This window comes from Cynara cardunculus (assembly GCF_001531365.2).
Source record: "Cynara cardunculus var. scolymus isolate 2C chromosome LG 17, CcrdV1, whole genome shotgun sequence".
Classification (NCBI taxonomy): Eukaryota; Viridiplantae; Streptophyta; class Magnoliopsida; order Asterales; family Asteraceae; genus Cynara; species Cynara cardunculus.
Window position 1 is genome coordinate 1659308 of NC_037544.1, and position 12101 is coordinate 1671408.

A 12101-nucleotide genomic window follows, 5' to 3' on the forward strand; every position below is an offset into this window, starting at 1 on the left:
AAAAATAAACAAACAACACATTAGTCAGGTTTTTACAGAGCCCATCAACCAAACAAATCGATCAAGAATGTAATTTACTCTAAAATGTTTATTATTTTTCCATGTTCAAAATTTGTGGGCTCTTTCTACTAGAAACAAACTAGGCCAATAACATATAAGAAGCCCAAATATAACACAAAAGCCCATTAAAAAGCCCAATAAGATATTCTTTGTGGCCCAATACGGCCCTAGGTCAAAGAACGTGTGTCATCTTAAACCCTACAAATTGCCTTACTTACCTCCATTTCCACCTCCCTCCATCTGCCGTCGTCAAATCAAACCCTAACCGGAGAAATGGGTAGAGTCATCAGGGCACAGCGTAAGGGAGCGGGTTCAGTCTTCAAGTCACACACTCACCACCGCAAGGGTCCGGCGAGGTTCCGGAGTCTCGATTTCGGCGAACGCAATGGTTACCTAAAGGGTGTCATCACCGAAATCATTCACGATCCTGGACGTGGTGCTCCTCTTGCTCGTGTTACTTTCCGTCATCCGTTCCGTTACAAGCACCAGAAGGAGCTCTTCGTCGCCGCCGAGGGTATGTACACCGGCCAGTTCGTTTTCTGTGGAAAGAAGGCGAATTTGATGGTCGGTAATGTTCTTCCACTCAGATCTATTCCCGAAGGAGCGGTTGTATGCAACGTTGAGCATCACGTCGGTGACCGTGGTTCTTTTGCTAGGGCTTCCGGCGATTATGCCATCGTTATCAGTCATAACCCTGATAATGGCACTACTAGGTAAATTTTTTCTCATTTAATCAGTTATTTTTCACGAATTTATGATTAATTGAGTTTGATTATATCGATTGATGCATATTTATGATGAAATTTGACTAGTATTCTTATAGCACTATTTCATCTGATACATAATTGTTTGATTTATTTTCGTTGTTTCCTAATTCAAAATCATTCATCGGATTCAGAAACCAGATTTATAACATTCAGATTGTGATCAATTATTCAAATCCACCTTATAGATTTTTAGCTGTGTAATACATTTACATTTAGGCTTGTTTCATAACCATCCTGTAGATGCAGCATCCGTGAGGTTGACTGGCTATGGTTCATAAGGTTTCTCAACCTTGTTTGTTAACGGGGGTATTGTGTGTATTTGGGGATAATCAATTTGAGAACCCATAAAACTTTGAGAACCTTGTGGACTAAAGAATCATGTGTTATTTCATATGTTTCTTTCATTTAAGGCTATGATATAAGGTATTGACTAACATATATTTGTTTCAATTTGTGTTTGTTTCACATGTACATGTTCACAATGTGGGTCTTTTTGCTGTGTTTGTTAAACAAAAAATACACGAAATAATCATGATACATATGAAACAAACACATTGTGAGACAATTATATGTTAATCAATACATTAAATACTTACAGTAGATGGAAAACCCATATGTTAATCACTACCTCAAATACTAACTTCAGATGGGAAAACATCATGTGAAATAATACCTTAAAAAACATGTTTAATGCATTAAATGCTGGCTTTTGTTGAAAAAACCTTAATATAAAAGTCTTATGGTCACTTTTCTGTAATATATACTTTTTGGGTGAGAGAGTTGGAGGTTGGTGAAGGGCTATTCTGAACTATCTGGATAAGCTCATTGTGGAGCCCTATATATATATATATCAATTTACAAATCTTGAAGCTATCATATGTTTGATTTGTCGTTTAATGTTGTCGATTCTAGAGTCAAGCTTCCATCCGGAGCCAAGAAGATTGTGCCCAGTGGGTGTCGAGCTATGATTGGCCAGGTTGCTGGTGGTGGACGTACTGAGAAACCCATGCTCAAAGCCGGTAATGCTTACCACAAGTTCCGTGTTAAGAGAAACTGCTGGCCTAAGGTGCGTGGTGTTGCTATGAACCCCGTTGAGCATCCTCATGGTGGTGGTAACCACCAACATATTGGTCACGCCAGTACTGTTCGTCGTGATGCACCACCCGGTCAAAAGGTTGGTCTCATTGCCGCTAGGAGAACTGGTCGTCTCAGAGGACAAGCTGCCGCCACTGCCTCCAAGGCTGATAAGTGATAAAACAGTGCCATGGATGTTGCTTTTGGTTTCATTGTTAGTTTTTGCCAGTTTACTTGCTACTGTTATGTTGATCATCATACATTTGGAAAGTTTTGCAGTAATTTACTGATTATTGATATATTGATGGTGCTTTATTTAGATGTCTATTAATGATCCTGTATGCAGATGTTGAATGTTTATTTGGGTTTTGAATGTTTATTGATTTAGTAGTAATGTTAGAGCACCTGAAGGTTCTGTTCTTGACTCTGAAATTTGAATGAAAAATGACTGTTTTGAAGAACATTGAGGGGTTGTTTGTTTACCTCTTAATAGTTTCATTAAAAGACAACTTTTGAATCGTTAAGAGGTGAATCCTGTTTGGCAAAAAAAGTTTGCCGATTAATGGTTCTAAAACCCTCTGAATGATTTTGTATCATGGATATTTCTTAACCATTAAGAGCCTAATTTCATTGTACACAATTATCAAACAATTATATTTCATTTTGCATTATATCATGAGAGCTTCTTAATCATTCTGCACCAAATCATTCAACAATTGACAAACAGTCCTTAAGCTTCTTGTTAGCAGCTTAATGATAAATTTGACTTGTAGCTTATTCGGTAAGTTATATGTGATTGTTTGGTGTTGGTTTAATGATGTAGAAAACGACTTATTCGATAAGTGTTTTTAGGGAGCTTTATGTAAAAACAAGTTATGCATCAAATGGGACGAGAGAAATGTCTCTTTTGTCCAGTCTTGATGCTCCAATATCTGAATAAACCAAACTAAATAATTAACGTGTTTCTACCCGGGAAAGTTGTGTTCACATACCAAACGAACCCTGATGGAATGAACTTAAGAACCGATATTCCAATATCTGAATAAACTAAACCAATCTAAACCGTTCATCTGTTTCAACTGGAGTAGGGATTGGAGTTTCGAGATACGATATGACGTATATATATCGAAATTTTATTTAAAAAAACTAGAAAGTTTACTTTCATAAAAAAAATCTGAATACAACAGAATATAGAATCCATGGGCCAACTTTAATTCCAAGGCAAATTGGGAGCAACCCACAAGGTCTAAAAGCATCCTGTTTTTAGCTTTGACATTTCGTCGAACACATCACCTGCATCTTGGTTCCTCTATTTATACTCATTCCACCATGGACACACATCTCCATCTTCAACTCACATGCCTTAAAATCACCCACAATTCCACCATACAAGATGAGTGGTGAAACTGTAAGAAAAGCTTGTGTGGTTGCCGCGAGCATCGGGGCGGTGGAAGCGTTGAAAGATCAAGGTGTTGCACGGTGGAACCGCCCTCTTAGGGAACTCCACCATCATGCCGAAACCAATATTGTCTCTTCTTATTGGAAAATAACCGTTGATCGCCCAACCCGATTGCCGTTTACTAGTACGATATCTTCTTGGTTGGCGGTGGCAATGAACGGGAAACATAAAGTGAAGAGGACTAAAGAAGAGTCGATGAAAAGAGTTGTGGAGACGAGTTGTTTTGGTCCCAATACGGTTAGATTTTAGAGGCAACATGTTCGGATGTCGCATATCCTTTTATAATAAATAAAACAATCAACGTTTAACATATCATTTTTACACTTGAAGCTTCACAGTAAAACATTGTGAAGATAAAAAAATTTGAACCTTCATAGCAAAAAACATTGTGAAAAATGGTCTCATGGTCTTACAAAAACAAGTTGGTCTCACAGATCCCAAGTCTATAATATATATGTATATATATATATATATATATGTGTGTGTGTGTGTATGGGCTTAATCATTTGAGAACTCCATATATTGTGATAACCGCGAGAATTCTTATCTTAAGACATTGTTTCACATGATTTTTGCCTATCTAAGACTAGTATTTAATCTTTTGATAAACATATATTTGTTTCACAATGTGTTTGTTTCATATGTATGCGGTTCATAATGTAAAATTTCATTACATACAACTTTTGTTTCACAAATAATCTAAAAAGGTTCACATTGTGAAACAAATATATTTTAATCAATATTCTAAACCCTAGTCTTAAATGAAAAGAAAACATATGAAATCACACATGATGCACTAGTTGTCAATGTTATCACAATTTCACAGGTTCTTAAAAGGTCCACACACACACACACAAACATATATATATATATATATATATATATATATATATTCTAAAAGTCAAAATCATCTTGATTCGGCTTAGGTGAAGTCAACAAAGCCGTGTAGAGCCTGAGCCTATCCTCCCCAAGTGAAGAACACCTTGATAACGGTCTTCTTGGCCTAATGAACGACAGTGAAGTCAAAGTCAACCGATGTCTGTACCTCCTCCATGCCAACTGAATAGCCACGGCCGCCCATGTCCTCCACCCCGGAGAATAATATCGTGCACTCCTCTTCACCTTTTCATTCACGAACGTGTACCTAAAATGTTGTGTTACATACTTCACATCATCCGCTTCTAGAGCAAAAGCCTCGGTTGTCTCCAGGGTGACGAGTGTCGATGATGATGGAGGTAGTCTCTCGATGAAGGGTCGTCTGAGGCACCATGATAAGAGCTCGTCGCCACTAAAGTTCCCGGGGCCTAACATGCAACAACTTTTGACGCCATCTCGTAGAACTTGGTTGCTCTGTAGATGGCCTCTTACTATGAACAAGATTCGTTGTACAGGATCTCCTTCTCGAGCAATCTTTTACAACCACCACGATTAAAACCAAATCAACTTAGTATATCTCAGTCGAAAGTAACGGCTATGTGTATCTGTATGATGTATGCAAACTTGTCCTCAATCCTAAAGGATAAAGCAGTTATTACTGCGAAAACCCTCGACTTTTTGTGCTAAATAAACTGTATATACGAATTGACAGAGTAATCTAAACGTATTGTATATACGCATAATAAGATAATATAAAAACCCGTCAAAGATAGTGATTATAGGGGTCGAGATTAGATGAACTCACGGTTTCTCCCTTGGTGAAGATGAGGGACTTGACACGGTCACATATGTTCTCGAGGACCAAACTATCCATATGTTGAAATAAAGGTACCTGAGTTAAACATTTATTATAAAAGTAAGTAGGAAGTGCAGAAAGTCATCTGATCCAATTGGAACCGAACGATGCGATTAGAACCAATCAACCATAATCGGATATCCAATTGTAATCGGATCCTCATCCAGATTTTCAACCTCCAAATCGGATCGGTCGATTCTCGGATGACAGTCCAATATCCAACAAACCGAACCGATCCAATCCAATAACCATCCAATTATCATCCAATTAATATCTAATTAATAATTATATATAATTATTAGCATTTTACAATATTTTTTAGTTGATATTTATGTAAAATATTTTTTAATAACTTAAGAAAATATATGAATAATTAATTGAAATGGTGGATTAATTGACTGAGTATTAGATCAAAAGATTGGACGAATCCAATCAAATGGATAACCAATAGTAACATCCAATGGATGAAACCGATCTGATCCAATCATCCATTGGATTTGGATTGGATCGAATGTTCAGTGTTAATCGGATTAGATCGGATGACAAAATCCAAAATCCAATGGATGATTGGATTAGATCGTATCCACTTAAATCTATTGGATTTCAACCGATCAACACCCATAAAAGTAAGATTTCAAAAATTTCCATCTCACCCCTCAAGGAATTTATGTTTTTCTTATTACACCCCAATAGTTAGGATTCTTTTTCATTCTAGTCCATATCGTTCAAGACTCGGTGACCGATTATATTACCATTCCGATGGGTATCAAACATTTTTATACAAGCAACTCTTCGACCGTGGAAATATATATACCACGAGACGTTTTTCATCATTTTAGACACCTCCATGAAAACATGTTTTGGCATACGAACCTGTCGAACCAAATCCAAGCAAAGGTGATACTTAATGTCTCTCCGCAGACACTCAGGGAGATTGCGTATCATTTCACACTCATCCACACCACGCATTGCCGCCCATCGTTGACGCTCGTAGTTTCGTACTCGTTGTCGGAATTCCTGAGGGAGGCGCCGCCTCCTCATCCACCACTCTATATTTCTCATTTTCAATTGCATAGCTTGTTTTTTTGATGTTGTCGCGTGCAAAAATACCTATATATACACACATTCGTACCTCGTTTACAAGAGTAGACTCGTATTTTGACTTTTAAGGTCAAACCGTCGTATCTGCGTGCGTACCTTGATATTTCCAATCAACATGGTGACGAGAAGAAGCCCCAATGTGATAACAATGATGATGAAAACAACTTCTAGCCAATCCGTCGTGCTCTCCAAGTTCCCAAACGTACTACATCGTACATACAACGACACAAGCTCATTCAAACACCACAAACACCCTAACAAAATCAGGTTTACAGGACGTCAAAATTTCCTAAGGGTTATAATGGACGTTCTAATAAGTTTTTAGGACGTTTTTAGGCGTCGTAACAAAGTTTTTAGGACGTTTTTAGGCGTCGTAACAAATTTTTTGGGCATTTTTAGATGTCGTGATAAGTTTTTTAGGATATTTTTAATATAAAACGTCATATAAGTTATTTTATATAACACTATTTGAAAAGTGTCTCATAAAAAAATGAGTTTATAAAACATTTTTAAAAAAAAATTAATGCGACGCTTTGTATTAAAAGTGTTCTAAAAATATGTTAAGACGCCAAAAATCGTTTTATAAACTTATTACAATGCCTTTAGATGCACTTTGTTTTTTTGGTTTTATAGATTAAGCCTTATAATGCAGTATATCAGAACGTTTATAAAAATTGGTGGCCTCCTATAAACCCAATTTTGTTGTAGTGAAATATGATCTTTGGTAATAATGTCTAAAAATGCAAATGTAACACCCACATATATAGATCAAACCAGTTGGCTCAGTAACTATCAGATCAACTTAAAACCATGATAAAAGTTATTGACAACCCATAATTTTAAACTTATGGTAAATTCACGAATTTCTGTATCCATATCGGATTTGGTTACCGATTAGATATTTATGATTTTTATCTGTTATATTAAACGAAATAATTTGGTTACCTGAGATTCATGAGTCCCCAAAAAATGGGAAAAAGTATCTTCTCCAAACGACTATCGTTGGCAACGAGTTGAAGAGTCCATTTCAAAGCTCCGTAGCTGTAATCATCGTCGTCGTCGTTCTCAAGGCAAGTGGATCTCGCCGCTTTGTTCAATCCCCACAAGAGTCTCGTCTTATCTCTCACTAAGTCGTTCGAGCCATAATAAATGGGGTTTTGACACGTCAAAAATCTTGAAACACAACGTCCGTTTGCTTCCATGCATTTTTCCCGCAAGCATTTTGCTACTCGTTGCATACCAAGCAAGTACCAACAAGCTCCCACGGCCTGCAACCGACAACTTTCATAGAAGTAAACTATATGTGTTCGTATTAACTCGAATTCACACACTGATAACTTGTGTTATTTTACCAAAGGGTCATTGGCCCAATGGTACTGGGTTACAGGTAGATCCAAACTTCCTAAATATCTAGAATTCAATTCTCATTAAATAAGATTTTTGACGTGGTTTTTGAAGGAAAATACAGTATAGGGACGGGCCCAAATCGGTCTCTTTAAAACCACGCCGACCGGTCCAAATCCAAGGAGGAATAAAAATCTCCTTGTGGCCACGGAGGTTCAAATGCGGTGACTCCGACTATCTGCAAAGCAGGTGGTCGTCCTGTGATTAGTCGGCTTATATAGCGGGTTGGATATCGAGGTTAATAAAAAAAAAAATCCTAGGATTGGTCTTGGGCTTGACAATTGGTAGCGGTCTTTCCGGACCGGTCCCAATTTGGTAACAGACCCAACAAGTCGTTTTAAAAAAAATTAAAAATATTTATTCACAAAAACGTCATTTAAGTTTCTATAATTATTATTTTTGTAAATAAGTATTAAGGGTTGGATTTACGTGAGACCAGCCTGTTTTCTTGAGACCCGTGAGACCACTTTTTTTACACTTGAAACTTCACATCAAAATGTTGTGAAGGTTAAAAAAAAGTCGAACCTTCAAAGCAAAAACACTGTGAAAGTTACATTCACAACGTTTTGCTGTGAAGTTTCAAGTGTAAAAAAGTGGTCTCACGAAAACATACTGTTCTCACATGATCCGAAGTCTAAGTATTAAAATACACTTTAAATATTACATTTACTTGAAAAACTTATTTTTGAAAAAGATAATGAAAAATTCTTGAAAATCGGTCTCGGGCCTGAATTTCCATAAAACCTGTAATCGGTCCGAGGCCGGCCCAGTTTGGCCATGTCTACGTTTAAGACGAAATCAAGATCGGAGAAGATACTTATAATCTTACATGAGAGGCAACGAAGTAGGCGATCAAATTGAGAGCAATTCCCCACCAAACGGTACCGAAAACGTAGCCCGAAAGATTTTGCATCCGTCGTAGAAGACGTATCGAGTGATAAATCTTCGGTAGGTATTGAAACAAGAACGTGATTAAAGCTATCGTCATAACCTCCGTCGTCAAACCCCTCTTTAACAATGCCGGAATCACTACCCATAACACCACCTACCAACGAAAACCACCGTTGTACGCATAACTTCAGCAACGATCATTCATTCATCCGTACTATAAAACACAAATTAGCGTGTGCGCACGCACACACACATGGAGTTGAATTCACGTGAGATCAGCTTGTTTTCGTGAGACTCGTAAGACCACTTTTTTACGCTTGAAACTTCACAATTGAACATTGAAAAGGTAGTCAAAGACCTTCCAGCATAGTGGTAAAAGTTTGGGCATGGCATAGTCATGAACCCAAGTTCGAGCCCTGGGAGGGAGTGTTGGCGACATTTAAGTGGGGCCATGTTTAGCCTCCAAAATTGCCGGGGATTAGTCGGGCTTTGGCCCGGACACCCTTACAAAAAAAAAAAAAAAAGGTAAAAAAAGCCAAACCTTCACGGTAAAAACATTATGAAGGTTACTTTCACAACAAAAATACTGTGAAGATTCAAATATAAAAAAGTAGTCTCACGAAAACAGTCTGGTCTCACGTGTTCCCAAGTGTATGTATATATTGATACAAACAATCGTCCAAAACAAAATAATGTTCGGTTCTAAAACTCTCTGAATGATTTTGTATCTTGAGTCTCCATTAACCATTCAGCACCATAATTTCATTGTAAACAACTACCAAAAATTACGTTTCACCTTTAGTGTATATCATAAGAGTCTCTTAATCATTCTAACCACTTAATTATTTTGCACCAAACCATTCAACAACCGTCAACGTCAACGTCAACATGTCTCTCAATTATATTTAAAATTTTAAAATTAATATCGGTTTAATGAACCTGTGGGATGGGGAGGATGACGAAGAGATCAAAGAGGACTCCCCTTCCGGCCTGTTTCAGAACCTGCCGGTTTGTCACGTGGCATGAAGCTTTCTCGTAGGGTCTTAATCCGACGTCGTGTCGGTACCACCTGTTCCACTTGAACTGCAACCACATGTTCGCCACGTGTAAGGCATCGGTCATGCACCGGACTACCGTGACGGTGGCGGCGAACCACCCGTCCAAGAACACACACATCCACGAATCGCTTATGGAGAGTGAGTAGAAGAAGATCGGGTCGATGAACAGACCGATGGTGCAAACCACCACGTAAACTTGGTCCCATGCTTGAAGAACACCTGGATCGAATGTGCCATAAATGGTCTTTTTGGTGGGCTCGTCTTCCGCCGTTTCTTCGCCGGAATCTTCGTCGGAGGTGTCGGAATAACCATCGGAAAACTCATGCCTGCTACCCATTAATCTGAGTGTTGAATCCACCACCACCTAGCTCTTTGGTGTAATAAGTTGCACCATGAAAAGGAAACATGTGAATATATATATACACACTTGTGTACCCGTGTAATGTGGCAGAAATCGTGAATTTTAATGATTTTGAAGTTTCACTAGTTTTATTAGAGAAGATTTAACGATGATATAAGTTACATTTGATATTTACATATTAATACAATTTAAATAAATAAGAGTTACGGTTTCAATTACAGTCTACCGATACGAAAATTGTATGACAAAACTAGGACCGGTACGTGTTGAAGACCCATTACTATAAGTGGCAAGTGTCAGGTTTTAATGAATAAGGTTAAATTGTTGTTTGTTCGTTGTGTTGAATAATGACCTACATAATGGAAATGACTATTTTATCTTTCTAGCTGTTTGGTTGGTTTTTCATTAAGTCATATATGAATAAAACTGTTTGTGTAGATTAATCTGTATGTATAGATTGAAAAAAAGTTTTTTGTTTGAAAGAGTTTTTTTAAATATGAAATAAGCATGTTTTTTAAATTAGAAGAGGCAGGGTTGGAAAAAAAAAAACTTGGATTTCCCATGAAGCCTTCATCTACTTAATAAGTCACTATCAAACAATCATGTATAACTTACCGAATATGAACTTAGAGGTTGTTTGTTTACCTCTTAATAGTTTCATAAAGAGGCAACATCTGAATCATTAAGAGATGAACCTTGTTTGGCAAAAAAAAAAGTCTGTCTCTTAATGATTCTAAAACTCTCTGAATGATTTTGTATCATGAGTCTTCCTTAACCATTAAGTGTCCTGATTTCATTGTAAACAATTACCAAACAATTATATTTTATTTTGTACTATATCATGAAAGTCTCTTAATCATTCTGACCATTTAATCATTCTACACCAAACCATTCAACAACTACCAAATAAACCTTCACACCTCAAACCAAAGCTTTTTCAGCGTCGAACCACATAAGGGTTTTAATTACTTTTTAATTCCATCTTTAATATATAAAATTATCTAGAGCAAGTTACGATTGTCGTCCCTATGGTTTTTACTAATTTACCTTTTTGTCCCTATAATTTATGAATTGTAATTTTAATTTATATGGTTTGCAGTTTATTGTTATTTTTTTCACTAGATTGTATAAAATTCTTGTTTTTAAGTCTAAGGAGTTGTTTGTTTACCTCTTAATAGTTTCATTAAAAGGCAGTCTCTGAATCACTAAGAGGTGAATCTTGTTTGTCAAAAGAAAAAATATGTCTCTTAATGGTTCTAAAACCCTCTAAATGATTTTGTACTTTACGTCTCTCTTAACCATTCAACACCCTAATTTCATTATGAATAATTATCAAACAATTATATTTCATTTTGCACTGTATTATAAGAGTCCCTTAATTATTTTGCATCAAACCATTCAACAATCGTCAAACAGTCCCTAAAGGACCAAAACAGTGAAGAATTGTAAACTACAGAAGCTGAAAAAACAATAAATTATAAATCATAAAACCGAAAATAATAACGAATTACATGTAAGGACGGAAACCATAATTTCTCAACAATAGGGACGGAATCGTAATTTTTAACAAACCGTATTGGAAAAAAATGTTATTTACTTAATTTTTTATTTATGAAACAAAAAAGATTTGTAGACAATGTAGTGTCCTGCTGCTGATTTTAACAAACAAACAAAACATTGGAATGTGTGAGATTTTGATAGGTTAACTCAGGTTGGCAAATATGAAAGTACCAAATTGCCCTTTTGCTCATCATATTCAAAATTTCTCAAAAATTAAATGATCAAAACTTTAAAACTCTATTAAAAAAAATTATCATCAAGAGATCCTCTAAAAATTGAAGATTATAATATATTATATATATTATATTATATTATTAAAATATTATATATATATAATAATAATAATAAGTTTTCTCTCAAATTGGTTTTGTGTTTTTTTAAAGGATGTCTCAGACTATGCCTAGACTAATCCCGACAGATCATGACTGTAAGAAATCAGTCCCGATAAATTCAGTGACAACAATTATTGTGTATGACTGGAATTGAACCGTGGGTAAATGAATATTCCCCCACATCTTCCAGAACCTCAACCACTACGCCACAATCCTTGTGGTTTGTTTTTTTGTCTTTTTATGCTGATATAATCTAGATTATGTTCGAATTATTGATTTTGAAAGACTAAGGTGGTGTTTGT

At 36.3% G+C, this 12101-nt stretch overlaps 2 protein-coding genes across 2 annotated transcripts; one reads left to right on the forward strand and one right to left on the reverse strand.

Annotated features, from left to right (window-relative positions):
* The first annotated feature begins 290 nt into the window (after positions 1–290).
* On the forward strand, positions 291–2237 carry LOC112501011 (60S ribosomal protein L8). The gene is made up of 2 exons (XM_025104642.1): positions 291–773; positions 1740–2237. Exons 1-2 carry the CDS (start codon positions 334–336, stop codon positions 2077–2079), a joined length of 780 nt encoding a protein of 259 aa, XP_024960410.1. The 5' UTR covers positions 291–333; the 3' UTR covers positions 2080–2237.
* A 2017-nt stretch (positions 2238–4254) lies between these two features.
* LOC112501051 (cyclic nucleotide-gated ion channel 4-like) lies at positions 4255–9883 on the reverse strand. Its single transcript, XM_025104694.1, has 7 exons — positions 9428–9883; positions 8427–8642; positions 7139–7461; positions 6290–6398; positions 5966–6202; positions 5042–5128; positions 4255–4770 (listed from the first exon to the last, which is right to left on the reverse strand). Exons 1-7 carry the CDS (start codon positions 9881–9883, stop codon positions 4255–4257), a joined length of 1944 nt encoding a protein of 647 aa, XP_024960462.1.
* Positions 9884–12101: the final 2218 nt, after the last annotated feature.

Coding starts and splice junctions, on each gene's coding strand:
- LOC112501011 (XM_025104642.1), top strand. CDS start 334: ATGGGTAGAGTCATCAGGGCACAGCGTAAGGGAGCGGGTTCAGTCTTC. Junction 774..1,739: donor CCTGATAATGGCACTACTAG/GTAAATTTTTTC, acceptor TGTCGATTCTAG/AGTCAAGCTTCCATCCGGAG.
- LOC112501051 (XM_025104694.1), bottom strand. CDS start 9,883: ATGGGTAGCAGGCATGAGTTTTCCGATGGTTATTCCGACACCTCCGAC. Junction 6,203..6,289: donor TGTTGATTGGAAATATCAAG/GTACGCACGCAG, acceptor GTGTATATATAG/GTATTTTTGCACGCGACAAC. Junction 5,129..5,965: donor GCTTGGATTTGGTTCGACAG/GTTCGTATGCCA, acceptor TGTTTAACTCAG/GTACCTTTATTTCAACATAT.